We start from the raw sequence: 16,416 nt of genomic DNA, 5'->3' as shown, positions 1-16,416 counted from the left end.
CACTCACTCACTCACTCTCTCTGCCAGGCTCCTATGAGTCCTATGAAGTGAGAGGAAAGAATTCAGGCTCCCTTGCTGGCCTCATCTCCTGCACATTTTGTAGGGGTCAAAACCATCCAATGCTTCTCTGTGAAACAGCCCATTCTCCCTGTCTTTGCGCACTCAATTCCCTTTACCTAGTGTGCCCTTATGTCTATCTCCCTATGTCCAAATGTTTCTTGTCCCTCAAGACATAGCTCAGGGCCACTTCCCACAGTACTCTTGCATTAATTACCCTCTTACCAGCTCAGAATTTATTCTACCTTTGGTTTACATAAATCTGGGCCAAAGTCCGCACCCCAAGGCATGGCAATTGCTGGGTTTCTAATGTACCATGGTGGGTCAATGGACAGGGGTCAGCCCCACTCCACCAAAGTGTCTCTTCTTGGAACTGCCTACCAGGCTGGCCCTTCACTCATGCAGCCTGGGAAAGCTATCTGGAGGCCTCCAGGCTAACCTGGCCCCCAGTTAATTTGCTCAAAGCCAGCACAACCAAGATTGAATCTTTTGAGTAAATACTCCAGTAACAATTTGCTGAAAACCACTAGACAGTCATCGTACATACTTTAACAGGGAACCCATAACCAGGACCATTTTGCCTGAAACAAGATACCGACTGGAGAGGCCAGGGCAGAAAGTCAACAATGAGGAAGGGGAAAGGTTTGGGGGGAGCTCACCTGCTCACATATAAACTGACAAGGGCAAAGCAGTGGAAAACACGCCATAAAAACTAAACCTTGTTCTCCTCCTTATTCTTTTTTGTTTAATCTTTACAATTTTCCCAGATTAATAATTTGGTGATGTGGTCTCCCTCAGTTAAGAGGGCATCTACTACGTAAGGGCCCTGGCTCTGAAAAGTGATGGTATGAGTTCAAATCTCCACTCTGCTCCGAGCTCTCAGACTTTGGGTCAGTTTCCTCATCTGTGAAAAGTGGCTCCCTCAAGGGGCTGCTGCAAAGAGTAAATGAGAGCTCTGGATGTAAATTGCTTGAAACAAACAGTGTTGGGCATGAGGGCATGTGGACTTGCCATTTTTACAAATTGCCTGCCTTCTCTGTCCCATGGAATTTCCCCAATTCCCAGTCCAAGGCTGCATGCTATTCCAGCGTGGTCTCAGAATCTTAGGGGACCTGGCTGCATAGTCCATAGAGTTGCCATGTGTGTCTGGCAGTTCAAATCCAGCAGCAGCTTCTGGGGGGAAAGATGGGCAACCTCCTCCTCGATTTACAGCCTCAGGGGAGGGTCAGCTATGAAGCGCTGCGGACTTGACAGTGATGGATTCTCTCTCTCTCTCTTTTTAATGGATTGTTTCTTAGGATCTTGAGTTCAACCTGAGTTTAGGGAGGAGAGACTACCGCTTTCCAACAATGGACCCCAGCCAACTCCACCGTGGGCTCACATCATCTGTGAAGATGGCCAGCTTCCCGCTCTCCAGCATGTCCTCCAGTTCTTCATTGGTTGTTGTCCTTCCAGCTGCCAGGAGAAAGGCCTCCTCGCTCAGCGACTGTGGCCCAACCTGGGGCCTTGAGGTTGTGGGATGGGGCGGTGACCCGGGCATCCTCCCTCCCACCCAGCCTTAGGCCAGGTGCCCCTTCTGGGAGGGGCAGGGCTGTGGTCTGGATGGGGCGGGCAGGCCTGGGGAGTAGGGGGCACACGCACTGATCTCCAGCTGCCGCTGGATCCGGTCCTTGCAGCGGTCCCGGTACTTGGACTGGGTCGCGTTATATTCGGTCATTACCTCCACGAACTTCCGAGAGAGCGTGGAGTGCTGGGGTGGGGGTGAGGATTGGAGGGGGTGCGAAATGGGATGAATCCGCTTTCTCCCAGATTGCATGGGGTTTGCTATTCCAATCCCGCAAGCAAGCTCCCAGTCCCTAGCCTCCCCATCCCCACTTGGACCTCCCAAGCTACTGGCCAAAGCAGTTAGAGACCCTACAAAGGCTCTAAGATGTGACCACGCCCCCTTCACCACTAACCCCGCCCTCATGTATAACCACGCCCCTAAAGGCCTCGCCCCTTGTTTTACATCTCAGATCCCACCAAGCTATGGCTATTCCCAAACCAGTTAGATACCCGGCCAAACCAGTTAATAGACCCTGCAAGGCTCTAAGATGTGACCACGCCCCCCCTCCCCACTGACCCTCCTCTCATCCACAACTGTGCCCCTAAGAGGCCCTGTCTCCTCCTTTCACTTACAGGACACCTCCACACCCCAAGCTATATATAGCTCTGCCCAAACCAGTTAGAGACCCTGCTGGGGCTCTAAGATGTGGTCACGCCCCTTCCTGATGACCACCCCACCACCATAGCCCCGCCCCCTCCTTCAGCTCCTCACTCAGTGACCTTGCCTACCTGGGTCTTTCGGATACGCAGGTCCGCAGAGGAACGGTTCAGCCCCTCCTCCTGCTCAATGCTTTGCTCGATCGCTGTCCGAGAAAGAGGCAACGTGGGGTTCAGTCGACACCCTGATACAGGCGCCAGGCCCATTAAGAGACAGGACACCCAATGCAAGGCGAGGGAACCCAGGAAGTGTTAAGGTATGGACATTTGAAGTGGATCCAGGGGCCAGAAGGTCATCAAACGGAAGGGGCTGTTTATTCTGGTGGAAGAATTGAATCTTGCAAAGTTCCACAGATTGCAACTGTCCTTCAACCCAGGAGGGTGTGGGCCCTGTCCACGCCAGAGTTCCACCCACGGAAGGGTGCACTTTACTTCTCATGGCCTCTTCAGAGGAAACAGGGACCCAGCCTGGGATCTTTTCTGTGGCCCTTCCAGGTGAACAGATGGATGGTCCAATAGAGAATATAACCCTACTTTTCCCTGCCTAGCCAGACTTGCTGTCTGGGGTGTCTGGGGTAATGGACTTCTAAAGGATGCTCCAGAAGACTGAAGCCAAGAGTAAACGGGGTTCATCACTCTGGACACTATCATCATATTTTCCTTTTTAAAAAGAGCCAAGAGCTCAGGTCTGATCTATTACACTGAAAAATGCAGCTCTGGTGAGTCACAGAGCGGCTCTGCCCTCTCGGGCCTCGAGGCCATTCCTGAGAACAGCACCCCTCTCCTCTGCAGGCAGGGAGCTGGATGGCACTGGAGGCTTCCCTGCCAGCAGTGGTGACATGGTGACTGAATGACACCTCTGGTCCAACTGCTCTAGGCAAAGCCCTGGGCATTAGAATGTGCTGACTCAGACTGGGGCCCTGCTGCCAGACTTGGGATGGGGCCACACCCGGCAGGCCTTTTACATGGGGGCCTAGAATTTGGTACTGCCATCTCTGGAGAGCAGTGACATCAGCCCCAGCCTTCAGACTAGAACCGGAGGCACGGATGAGGGGGACAACTCATTCAAGGAAGGTCACAGGCAAAGCTGGAGCTCATGCTCCCATGAAGCTGGAAGAGGAAGGCGAAGAGAAGAGGTTGCTTCTGGAGATCCGGAAGGGCGACTCCTCTAAGCCACTGCCACTTTTCCTAGCTTCAAACCTGACTCATGGGGCCCTCACAGTTATATGGAAGGTGCCCAAGGGCAGAGTTGAGTAAGTCCCAAAAGACCCCTGAGCCAAGGGGGCTTATCAACTGTGTTCCATGGACTGCTTCCTGCTCAGGCACCTTGGGGAGGTTAGAACCCTGGACCTCCCAGGCCCAGTTCTGCCAGAAGGGCTTAACTTTTAACTCTCTTAATGTATTGAGGTTCTTTGTAAGGTTTCACTTGAAAATAATTTTATTTTTTTTTACCAAAAAAAGAAACAGCTTTGAAACTGCATCCATTTGTCTTACAATATGAACGAGAAAGCTGAGGGTAGAGGACTTGCCCTCAGCAAGGTGACAGCGAGGTGACAGTGGAGGCTGGGCTTTCTCTGCCTAGATCTGAACTGAATGTGTTCCTAGCTTGGGGTGGGGGGGGCGTGTAAGTCACGTGGATGCAAAGAGTGTTTGCTTTACAAATCAGCATTAGCGATCCCCACATGGAGAGGTCCCTGCCTTGTGAGGACAGAAGGGTGTGGAGTTCAAGGTCTATCTCTCTGAACCAAGGTCAGCACCCTCAGGCCAGGTAAGGGGTTTGGCTCCTTTTCCCTAGTGCCTTGTGATGGGCCCAAGCCACAGTAGGTGCCTGGTAGACGTTTCCTGATGCTGAGTTAACCCAAGCATACAAATTAGCATCACGGTGACACTGCTATTCCCCTGGCACCAGCAGACAAGGAGGTTTCCAGCCCACAGTGCTTAGGGGGAGGGTAGTTATTACCAGCACCCAAGTCCTTAAATTAGAGTGAATACATGAGCATTTGGCACATCCCTCCTGAAAGCTTGCCAGCCCCTGATGTCAGCCGCACAATCCAATCTGTCCCGGGCTAAGGACACCAATTCAGAAGCATTTGCTGAGCCCCCCTAGCGGGTTCTGAGCGCTCTGCTGGGCGCTGTGCTGAAGGAAGGACTTAAACCCAGGCCACTTGGCAAGCGTGGTATTTTTCTGGCGGACAAATGCTGGTTTCGTGCCGGTGGAACCAGCAGAGCACAAGTCCCTTTTGGACACAAGCCTTCCACTCCTGCATTTCCCCAAAGAAATCTGGAGCAAAGTGGGGAGGGCTATGCTCCCTCATTGTTTAGGAATTGGGTTCAGGGAATTTTATTGATATTTCCTTATGGAAGGGCCTTTCCTGGTCAAGGCAGGGCAGGATTCTTTTGTTCCGTGGCCAGGGGACTGCATTCCTCACCTTTCAACTTGGACCGAACCTTATTGGCCGTCTTCTTGATGTCTGCAGTGAGGTCCTCCAGCTCCTGTTTGGTCTCTGCGGGGAGGGGAGGAGTGGATGGGAAGCTTGGCGAGACACACACCCTTGGTCCCCTGCCCATCCCACCAACTCCCAGAAGTTGGTACTTACTCTCATCGGGGTTAGGGGCAGCCAGGATGGCACTATGCTGTTTTTTCACTTGCTCCACATCCTCCGACAGCTTCTCAATGCAGCCTCGGATCTCTTCCACCTGGGGCAGAAAACTGGCTCTACCCAACCAAGTCATTGGGTCAGCCCAGGAGCAGGTGGATAAAAGGCCAGGGAGGGGGCAGGAAAAAGGAAGCTGGGGGCTGGCGGGCACTAGGAGGTTCAGTTACCTGTTCAAAAAACTCATCCATAAAGTGGTCTCGGTCCACGTGGACCACTTCTTCTTCATCATCACTGTCTTTTGCCTGAGAGACACAGAGAGGTTAGAGTCACAGGAAGGCCCTCCTGGGTCTCTAAGACCCAGCTTTCTACACACACACACAGCACTAGGTTCAGGAAAGGGATCATGGGAAGCCCCGCGCAGGGGAGATGACCAAGACACCAGCCAGTCAGGATGAACTCAGGCTACCTCGTGAAACAGGTTCTTGGAAGCTGGGGTAGCTGTGCCCCGAAAGGGCATGCTGGGGGAACCTGGACAAAGGTACACATTCTGAGGGGATGTGGCAGAATCTGGCAGTTGGGGGGTAGGTTGGGGCAGTTGTTACCCACCAAGCAATAAAGAAGTGTTTCAGTGTCTTAACAACCAGAGTGTCAGTTGCTTTGCAACTGGCTTCAGTCTCAGAGAAGGATCTGGGTTGAAGGCCCACTGGCCTGAACCACTCCACAGGGTCCTCAGCCTTGCGTTATTCGCTTCCCTTCCTCCAGCCTCCATTCAGCTGGCCATGACCCTGTGCAAGGTCACTGGCAGGCGCCAAGTTGAGCAAGCACAGCCAGGCCCAGCAAGACCCATTGCCTCTGGCTCCCTGCGACTTTCTCCCTACCCCCTCTCGCCCCCTCTCAGCTGCTCTGCCCCTCTCTGCATATTCACTCCCTTTCAGCCAGCCCCTTCCAAACTTCACACCCACCTACTCTCAACTTGCTTGGATTTCCCAGTTGCAACCTGCAGCTGCTCGGCTCTCCACCCCCAGGGCTCAGAGACACAAAGGGATCTACCCACCCACGCGGATCTACCCACCCACGCCGCCACCGCCAGCCAGACCAATGACACAGACAGAAGCACTGACACGCAGGTCCACAGAAATAGGCCCACTGGCACCCACGCAGAGATCCACTGCTACAGTCCCCCCTCACACAAAGCCACACGATGACATGTGGACGCGCAGATGTTCACCCTAGAGACATGCAGAAGGGCCTCTTTGCCCCGTCTCTCCAAGTTGCACACTCATTCACAGCCAGGCAAGTTTCCCAAGATGCTTACTCTTGACTCTAGACTTTAGTCTGCTTGGGACAGAGGCCCGAGACCTGAGCCTAACCAACTTAATTACATCCTGAAGCCCAAATCAGTCCCAATGGAAAGAAACAGCATTTCACTCTGATTTTCAGAAAAAAAAAAATGAAAAAAAAACAACAAACAACACCCAGCCAGAATGCAAAAGCCAAGTGCCAGCATCTGCCTGGCGTCCAGACAGCATCCAAACAGAACCTACCCTGGGTAGGCCCAGCTGGGATCTAAAAGGGATTCACAAGCACAGAACCTGCACAGACAGCGCCTGACGAAACCCAGACAAAACCGAGACGCCTCCCAGACAGCTCAGATCGAGCCTAGACAGGGCCAGATGGGGCCTCGATGGAATCTAGAACTTGGAATCAGCAAAGCACCCACAGAACCCGGAGAAGCTCAGCAGAAACCTCGAGTGAGACACTCCTGAGGGCACCCAGCCCCTTCCCACCCAGCTCCTGCCCAGATGGAACCCGAGGGATTCCTTTCCAGACATCTGTCTGGCAAAGGGCACTTCCTGTCTCCACTCACAACAGCCCCAGAAGGAGAGGCGGGGCCAGGTGGGTCTCAGAGATACTGACAGGACAGACCTCCGGCTTGCCAAGTCTTCACCTGATGTAGAACCACCTCAGACAGCCTCTGACCCCTGAGAGACTCAGGGATTCTGGGTCTACTGTTGAGACCCACCGTCCTTCCACGACACTCTCCACCTTCCCTGTCAGAGTATCAGGGGCCCACGAGGTCTCTGAGATCCAAAAGCCTTTCCTCCGCACCTCTGACGCCACACAGGTGCTCGCCGTCAGCCCTGCTATCTACACATCCTGAGGCCTGTTGCCGGTTTCCTTCTTGGCCTCTTTCCCATTCTAACTTGAGGATGTTCTCCCATCTCACTTTTGTACCCAGAGTCCCCTCCTTTAGATTTAGTCCTGGAATGTCCTGGGATCCCTGTTTACTTGGCTCTGAGAGAGGAAGAAAAGGGTGAGGGCCCACATAGGATTTATTTGGTATGGTAATTACAAAGAGGAAGAATAAATCCTTTACAGTTTGCCAAGCACTTTTACATCCATAATCTCTTTTGATCCTTACCTTTAAGCCCTATGAGAAAGGCTGAGTAAACACCATTGTCCCCATTGCACAGATGATGGAGGAGGAGTTCAGAGGGGAGAAAGGTTAAGTGCCTTGCCCAAGGGCACATGGGCTGAGCAAGGGAGGGAGATGTGGCACCAGGCAGGCCTTCCCTACAGCCCTTTACTAGGTTTGAGAGCAGGCCACCCTCCTCCGCCCCCAGAGACTCTGCCACCAACTTGAAAGTCAGTCCAGTGAGGGCTCAATCTTTGTGCCCTCAAAATCTAGCAAATTATTACCATTTGATAGCACTTTGGGTGACATAATGCATAATGTATCGGCTGCTAAACAAAAGGTTAGTGGTTCAAATCTACTCAGTGCTCCTTGGAGGAAAGATGAGCTGTCTCCTCCCTGTGACGATTTACTGTCTCAGAAACTCATAGGAGCGTTGCTAGGAGTTTGGAATCCATTTAACAGCACTAGGTTTTCGGTTTTATATTCATTTTAAGCTTCATTAAAATTCAGTCAGACCATGGGCCATTTATTTACATGGCATCTGACAACGTGCCAGGTCTGCTCTACGTGCTCCGCGTACGTTCACTCATCTAATTCTTACAACAGCATGTTGAGGTAGGCCGAGGTAGGGATCATTAGAACCCCCTTTTACAGATAGGAAGACTGAGGCAAAAAAGAAGTGAAGCAACTTGTCCCAGGTCAGCAGCAAGAAAAGTGATGATGTTTCCTCTCTGAGCCTCAGCCTCCCCATTCTCCAGTGTGGCAATAACGTTGCCTCTTCAAAATGGCAAAGGATGGGCATGAGGAGCCAGTGAGGCCGCCAGAGGGACTAAATAATCAGTGAGGGTTACATACGCCCCCCCACCCCTTCCATCCCTGTGTTCCTGATGCAGAAATGAGCTCAGAGAGGTTGCCTGACCTGCCTAAGACCTCAGAGCGAATAAATTGGCCAGAAATGGGACTGAACCCAGGGCTGCCTGGTGCTGAGCCTCAGGCTCCTCGCCTCCATCCTGTTGACTGCTGGCTGGCTGTCTAGTCCCGCCAGGCCCCAACGAGCCTGCTCTGCTGTGCCCTCGGTGCTGCCAAACTCCTGTGGCCATGACGGAAAAGCAGGAAGTGGCCCACATCTAGCTGCAGCAGGCTATGGAAAGAACCGAGACAGGAACTGACCCTTCCAGCCTGTGCTGGACCAACGGTATACCCCTCAGCAAGTCTCAGCCCTCATCTAGGCCTCAGCTCCACCATCTGTGGAACGGACGAGCATTTCTGTCCAAAATAAAGCAGCAAAGCAACCCAGCCCACTGTTGCAAATAGCTGACTGGGACAGGAAGATCCAGAGGGGAAGATTCTATCACGTAGCTATGCACAAGGCCAAGCCATGTTGATCTACAAAAACTACCTGTTCATTTTAAGTGTGAGACGGTGCTAGGCTATTTGTGGCTTACCATTTCCATGGTTTCAAAGCCAGCTTTTAACAACCCCCTGGCTGATACACTGTAACGTGGCTGGACTCGTAAGAAAAATCATGAGTTAATAAAATTGTTAGTCTATTTCCTGATCTTTGAATGAAGCAAATATTTTTGTCTCTGGGCCTTTGCACTTACTGCCTCCACTTTCAAGAACTCTATTTTCACAACCTTTTAAATGTCTGGACCATTGTTATCCTTAAAGCTGGGGTATACCTATTAACGATGACCTGTGCATAACAGAATAAAATGTTTATAATCGAGACATAGTTATTAGGATGACTCCATGCATAATACAATGTTTCCCTGTCCCGTGCCACTTCTGCTCCCATTGTGTCATTCCATCTTAGTTCTTGCTTTTCATTATTATTATCCTTCCTTGCTTTTGCTGTGCTTCACTTTACTAAACACTGAGTTTTCTTCTCTAGTGACTGATCTCATCTCTCCTGATGATGTGCCCAAAGCAAGTGAATCAAAATCTTGGGCACTGTTCTGTGATCCGTAGGGTTTTTATGGGCTAATATTTAAAAGTCAGTTGCCATACTTTTCTTCCTAGAAGCTTTGCTGAAATGTGTCCATCAAAGATGACTCTGTTGGTATATGAAAAACTGGTGGTACTGCTCCCAACATCACAGAAACATGCAAGCCACACTGTTAAGACAGACAGACAGGCGGTAGTGGGCATGGACAAACAATATACGAAAAGAAAGCCTCAAAAACCAGATGGATTTCTGCCTTATTTAGTACTATTTTAATGTTATTTCTTTGTCTGCCTCCCTTACTGCACGCTGATATTATTGATAAGCTTTTGCCTTTTTCTTGATTACATCTCCAAAAGAGCAAGAGAAGTGAATCAAGGTTAATTATGTATCAGGTTCTTACACAATTGCCCCTTGAATCTAAAAAATATCCCTTTGTAGTAGTTTGCACATGTAAAATCTGAGATGCAGAAAGGTTAATGCTGTAGTTATACAACTACTGAAATGTAGAACCAGCATTATAACCCAGATCTATCTGGCAGTGGAGGCCAACTAGGCTGTCATTGTTCAAAAGGGACTTCTTAGCTACTTTCTTTGACTTTTGCCCCATAAATGAATGGAAACTTGAAATAGGGTGTGACTAAATGAACCATTATGGGATTGGTCCGTCTTTATCATTTCACCCAGTTTAAATTGAGCAGAAAAGGCTGGAATCTCACTCCAGGAAGGAAGCAGCAGCAGAGAAGCAGGGCAAGCTCCTCGGGGCCAGAGACTCCTGCACCAGTCAGACCAGTATCTACAGCAGCCGTCTCAGAGAATGACATAGAGTTGGCATGGGACTGCTGCGCCACGGAGCCAGAGCCAGAGCCAAGGGTCTTCCCAAAAGCTACTGGAGGACTAGAAAAAGATCGTCTAATTGGCAGGGCGGAGGGAATGTGGTAACAGTTACCTAAGCCATGAGACTGACAGTCAAAGGTGAGCACACCTGAGAAGCTGACTGGATTGAGGAACTGTATCCTGATGTCAACATCAATTGTAACTTGTTTACTTCCCTAGAAAACATCATAACCATGGGGCGGGGGAACCTCAAACAAAACTCAGTGAATGCTCTCTCTTACTCTTCTATTGACAACGTGCTGTATGGTTTGGGTTCACCACTGTCTTTCCAGGGGTCCTTCCTTCCCCCCTTTTTTTTTTACTTAACTCTTCTGGGGCATACCTTCCACTAGCTATACCTCTGTCTTATTAACTTAATAAAACTTTTTTACTTGTTTTGCTAAATTGCAAAAAGAAAAAGCCTCAATGGAAGGTGCTTACAAGTTGGAACTGACTTGGCAGCAGTGACCTTGGTTTTGAGTTTGAACATATATATACGTACTATCAGGTGTCAAGCCTTATTACCATGGATATTTTCTTAACAGCAAATATGCTTTATTTAAAATGTGTGTTTAGGTGAAATCAGACTGAGCCTCAATTGGTGACCTGCCATAGCCTTTTAAGACTTAAAACACCCTGTGAGTCAGGTACTATTCTTACTCTTGACAGATAAGGAAACTGAGATTTAGGGATTGCGTTATTTGCCCAAGATCACACAACTGATGGGGTGGACTTGAACACAAGTTCCCTGTTCTTTCCTGTCCACCAGTCTTGGAAGGCTTGGGTGAATTGAACGGGACTGCAGAGTTCCTGGGTGTTTTTTGGAGCCTCCTTGGCAACATTGTTGTTGTCAGGCACCATCAAATCGACTACGACGCGTGACTCTAAGAACAGGACATCTGAGCCTTGCCCTCTCCTGCGCCATCATCACCATCATGCTCAAGGCCATTGACACCACCGCAAACACTGTCAAAGCCAAACATCTACCTGCAGCCTGGCCTGCCCAGGGGTCCCTCAACACGCAGGACTTCCAGATCAGAGACTGCCTTCTGGACGTGCTGGTGGGGAAGCAACCAAAGACACGAGGATGAAGGGAGGAGGGACCAGCAAGCCAGCAAGTCAGGGACCAAAGAGACAGATGGTAAGATGATGACACAAACACAGACAGTGATCAACACAGAGGTGCAAGAGGCTGGGATTAAGTGACCAAACAGTCCTTGAGAGTGTGTGTGTGTGTGTGTGTGTGTGTGTGTGTGTTTACAACATACGCACAATCACATGTGCTCCTCAAGGGTGTGAGTGTCCTCAGAGCTCTCTGCAGCAGCCTCACCCCCCAGCTTCTGTCCATCTGTCTCCCAGGCCTGGGCTCCTCCTCCTTCCCTTCCACCATCCCCGCCTCCCTCCCACCTTCCCCTCCATCCTCCCTGCCTTCCCCACACTTTGCGTTTCTCTCTTCCCTCTGCCCCACTGAGTCATTCATTCATCTAACCAATATGCGTGATGTGTGCCAAGCTGAGTCTGAGCGCTGGGGATGCCGTGGTGAACGAGACAGGCAAGAAGGCTCTGCCTCCAAGGACCTGACATTCCGGTGGGGGGGTGGGAGGGAGAGACAAACAAGGGGAAATAAAGATCATTTCAGACTGTGTTAAATGAGAGAGGAGGGAGGTAAATAAGGAGATGTGATAGAGGGTGTCCAGGGAGCGCCCTTCGGTGGAAGTGACATCTGAGCTGAGTCCTGAAGGAACCAAGCAGCCAGTCCAAAGGCAACAGCATTCCAGGTGGCAGAATGGCATTCCGGGCAGAGAAACAGTGAGCGCAAAGGTCCTGGAGCAGGAACAGACTTGGCGTGTTTGAACGACAAAAAGGAGTCCACTGGAACTGGCAGATATGAACCGTCACCCAAGATTGCTCTGGCCTTGCTGACCTTCTCTCACAAGGGACCTCTCTTTCCTACTACGACTTCAGACATGCATTTCTCAAGTGTGCCTGTACCTGCCCTCACCTGAGCGTTACACATAGGTGCGTAGGGTATGCGCCCTGCCCGATGGCAGCCCTGTTTCCTCTCATTTTCTAATTCAAGCCTTCCTCACTTCGGTCTTACTTCTCTTGTATTTCTGCTTCCTTTCACCTCTCTTCTATGTCCACCCACAGCCACCTCTTACAACAAGTCTCCTGTCTGTCTCCTCCCAACCTTCCCCTGTACCTCCTTTGTTCCCTGTCTTCGTGTTAGCCCCTTGGCTAGCCTTATTCCTGGAACCCTCAGACCCCTACTCATCTCCCTCACCCCATCTGAGTCTACACAGCCAGCCCCGCAGCTCCCAGTTCCCAACCACAGGTGCTTCGTGAACTCGAGATGGAAACCTTGGCTCAACCCAGCTGTGTCAAGAACAACTCTGTGACCTTGGGTGAGTGCACTTCTCTGGTTCTCAAATTACTCCAAGATGAATTGAGAGACATAGTCTGCCCACCTCAGGGGGCTGCTGTGAGGTTCCGGAGAAATAAACAAGACAAGTGTGGAACAATAAACCTGCAGAGAGCACAGCCCTGCCAAGCAGGACTGACGATTACCAGCAACTCACAGATGGAAGAAACAGGACCAGAGAGGTTAAGCAACTTGCCCAAGGTCACACAGGAAGTAGCAAAACTGGAATTTGAATCTAGACAGTCTGTGCTCTAGGTGATAAACAGACCAGAGAAACCAGTAGGCATTCTAAAGGACTGAGGGGAAGACAGTCAGACCCTCCAGGTGGACCCTCCTCCCACCACTGGCTCCTTGCTCCTCTTGGCCCCATCCAGTCCTTCTTCCTAAGCCCTTCAATTTAGTCTCTCCTACCTACCACCCTCCCTGCTCTCAATTCTGCTGGGGAGACCCTCCCACTCTTTGCATCTGGCAGCGTCTTCCCGCCTCCAGTTTCCCTGAACTGTGACTAACACCAAACCTATCAGCATTCACCCAGCTCCAAGCCCCCTCCAGCATACAGGACTACCCACCTCTGACAGGGGCCACCTGACCTGCTCAGATAAGGCATTCCTGAGTCAGCCTCCCCCACCAGGCCTGTCTTATTCCTTTTTCCTTCCCTTTAATTATACCACAATTTCATCACCACCTCACCCAAACTGGCTTTCCACGTCCCTATTGTTTTATGAGGAGTCAAGGAATAGTCTTGGCAAAAGGGGATCTGGGTTCAAATCTAGACTTCTCACTTGGATGACCTTGGACAAGTGATCTTAACAACTCCTCCGTTTCCTACCTACAGAATGATCTCTCTCAACAGATAAAGGCCTCACAAAACAATGGCTGCCAACCTGCTCCAAACATCGTACTTCCAGAGAAGGGGAATGAAGACCACCGATGAAATGCCAGCCTGCTGGGGTCTGAATCCTGCCTTTTACTAACTGTGTTACCTCGGTGAAGTTACCTAACCCTTCTGAGCCTTGGGCTTTTTTCCTATAAAATGGAGATGTACTCCGCTTAGAAGTGGTCAAAACAGCACATTTTGTGTTACATACATTTTACCATATTTTGCTGCTATGGATTTTGCTTTGGATGTGGATTCGCAGCTGATGGCACCTGATGCGTGACGGAGCAGAACCGCCCTGCAGGGCTTTCTTAGCTGTAATCTTTACAGAAACAGGTGCCAGACTTGTTCCTTCCTCAGTGGTACTGGGGCACTTGAACCATCAACCTTTTGGGACCAGCAGAGCACCACTCAGGGACTTTAATAATAATTTTTTTTAATTAAAAAAATGGTACTTGCCTCAAAGGGTTGCTGTGAGGATCAAAATAAGTTACTATCTGAGAAACATTTAGCACCACCACGTCTGGCACGTGAGTGCTAGTTATTATTATTGCCATTGTCCCAATGCCTAAGAGTACATCCAGCAAAAGTTTAACTGAAAACGAACCTTTAAAATTCCCTCCCTCAATCACCAGCTCCTCCTCCTCGCCTGCTTGTCTCTCCCAGGGGGACAGCAGTTCCTGCTTTCCAAGCCCCTTACCCTTATGTCTGCAATCCCTTCCCCATCCTCAAGCCCAGGGAGCCAATGAAGACAAGACATGGCTTCAAAGTCCCCAAATGCAGACACAAGGCAGATGTGAACTCAGCAGATGGGAAACTCAGATTCCAGTGTGACCTCCACCCCCAGCCACTCTCTTGGCCTCTGCAGGCCAGTTCCTTCCCATCTATCTCCAAACCTCAGTTTTCTTATCTGTCAAGAGGGGTAGAGTAGCCCCTTGGGTATCAGCCAGCAGCCTTCTGGTAAAGAGCAAGAGCACGCAACGGGTGAGGCTGGGCTTTTATTAATATAACACCACAGGCCACACGCACGTGCCAGACTGTCAGCCCGGCCTCCCCAAGCCCCAGGTCATCTCTCCAAATGCCCCAGCATCCTCCCTGTCTGCCCCAGAAACCATTCCCATCAACCCCCTCATTCTCAGCCCCTCCAACAGCAGCCTCCACTGCAGACACGGGGCTGCCCTCCTCCCCTTGTCACTCAAACACAACTAAGTGCTGGGCGAGACTAGGAGGCAGGCTTGTCAGGCCTCAGACTGGGGGCCATCACAGCTGCTCTGCCACCCCAACTGCTCAAGATGTCCCAGTTCCCCCCTGGCAGAGCACAACCCATGTCATACAACCCAATTCCTTGGCCTTGTGAGTGCCACCTCCCCCTCTCTCCTCTGCACCCCCATCTCCCACCTCTAGGGTCACCTCATCTCAGGCCCTGGCTGTTGAGCGGAGGCCACCCCTGCCCTCCCCATGGGGAACGCACACACTTGCACGCGTGTGTGTGCACACATTGACACACACTTCATTCACTGCCAGGTGTCGGCATCTCGGTCCCAACCTGTGTCCTTCCTCACTGCATCCCCCCAAATCTGGGTCTGGCTGGACTCTGCCTGGCCCAGTCACCGCCCCCGTCCTTCTAATTTGGCAGATCTGCCCGGGGGATGCCAGTACCTCCCATCTTCTCCTGACAGTCACTAGTCCCGCACCCCCTGATTAGACCCCAGGGCTGCCCTGGGAATGTGGGGTGTCCCGGCCCCTGGGACTTCTCCAGCCCGTTTCCGGCACTGTCCCCAAAATGCAGGTTCATCCGAGACATCAGGTGCCTCGAGATATTGGGGTGCCTGGGCCACCAACCTCCAGTCCCATCATTTGCCCCCATGTCCCAGCGCCTCCCCCACTCAATCCCCGCGCGCTTCCCAAATATTGGGGTCCCGCCCCCCGTTTTTCCCCACCCCAAGCTCACACTCCGCAGCTCCTGAGTCCGATCCTTCATCCTGCGACGGCTCCTCCTCCTCCTCCTGGTCCTCCTGCCTCTGCTGTAGCTCCCTGCCTCCTGCCTGGGTGCTGGGGGCCGGGGTCTAGGGGTGCCGGGGGGCACCGGAGCCGCTGGAGGGGGCCCGCGGTCGGGGGCGGGGCCGGGGGCGGTGGACCAAGGGCCGGGCAGGGGCAGGGGCCTGGGCCGGGCTCGGCTCTGCCGTGGCTGCGGTGGCGATGCGGCTGCGGCACAGAGTTGGATGGAGGGATGCGGGAGCCGAGGCGTGGGGGAGGGGGGCGGAGGGAGGTAAGGAGGAAGAGCGGGAGGGGGGAGCCGGGAGGGGGCGGGGAGCAGGGGGCATGCGCAGCGCTGGGGCTGGGGGCGCCTGGGGGTTGTAGTCTGAGGAAGGGGGACTCTCGGGCATAGGGGTTGGAGAGGCCCAGAGGGGGGTGGGGAAAGGCAGAGTCAGGGAAGCAGAGATGCAGAGAGATGGAGAGCAAGGTGCGGAGGGAGGCCGGGGATGCTGGAGCGGCAAGAGGCAGGGGTCTGGGAGGGAATTAGGGGAACAACCTGGGGAGATGTGCTGTGGACCCCTTCTAGAGATAGAATAGATCGTGTCTGTGTTATCTGTGCTCGTCTGCGCAAGACCACCTCTGTGTGTGTGATGGCAAGACTGACCCTCTGCATGGCTTCTGTGAGGCCAGGTTGAGCTGAGAAGCAGCAGACGCTTGCTTTGCACGCAGACTTCTCCCCTCCGAAGTGTGAGCATCCCCTTCCCCCACCGCGGGAATGAGACTCAGAACTCGACTTGTTTGCCTCCAGCCACAGGATGCTCACTACCTACCAAGAACTCGAGTCCCATTTTCAGTTGTCCCTGGCTATTAAAAAATTAAATCCTCTTCTTAGGTAGGAGAAGCTTATGTATGATACACCTGAGAGGCCACCTCACCTGCTGCAATGGCGTTTCCCCCCATGGGCCTTGGCTCTGCCTTTGCCAAGTC

At 51.9% G+C, this 16,416-nt stretch overlaps 1 protein-coding gene across 1 annotated transcript in view; it reads right to left on the bottom strand.

Annotated features, from left to right (window-relative positions):
• STX1B (syntaxin 1B) overlaps positions 1–15,480 on the bottom strand; it is a 17,473-nt gene extending 1,993 nt beyond the window's left edge. Inside the window, exons 1-7 of the mRNA XM_006896506.1 lie at positions 15,404–15,480; positions 5,144–5,218; positions 4,917–5,016; positions 4,749–4,823; positions 2,392–2,465; positions 1,699–1,807; positions 1,439–1,512 (exon numbers count right to left, since the gene is read on the bottom strand). Coding sequence (XP_006896568.1) covers positions 1,439–1,512; positions 1,699–1,807; positions 2,392–2,465; positions 4,749–4,823; positions 4,917–5,016; positions 5,144–5,218; positions 15,404–15,433 — 537 coding nt within the window. The 5' untranslated portion in view covers positions 15,434–15,480. The remainder of the gene's footprint in view (positions 1–1,438; positions 1,513–1,698; positions 1,808–2,391; positions 2,466–4,748; positions 4,824–4,916; positions 5,017–5,143; positions 5,219–15,403) is intronic.
• Positions 15,481–16,416: the final 936 nt, after the last annotated feature.

Source organism: Elephantulus edwardii, unplaced genomic scaffold (genome assembly GCF_000299155.1).
Source record: "Elephantulus edwardii isolate Elephantulus edwardi_28Jun2011 unplaced genomic scaffold, EleEdw1.0 scaffold00186, whole genome shotgun sequence".
Lineage (NCBI taxonomy): Eukaryota > Metazoa > Chordata > Mammalia > Macroscelidea > Macroscelididae > Elephantulus > Elephantulus edwardii.
This window is presented reverse-complemented; position numbering and strand designations above follow the sequence as displayed.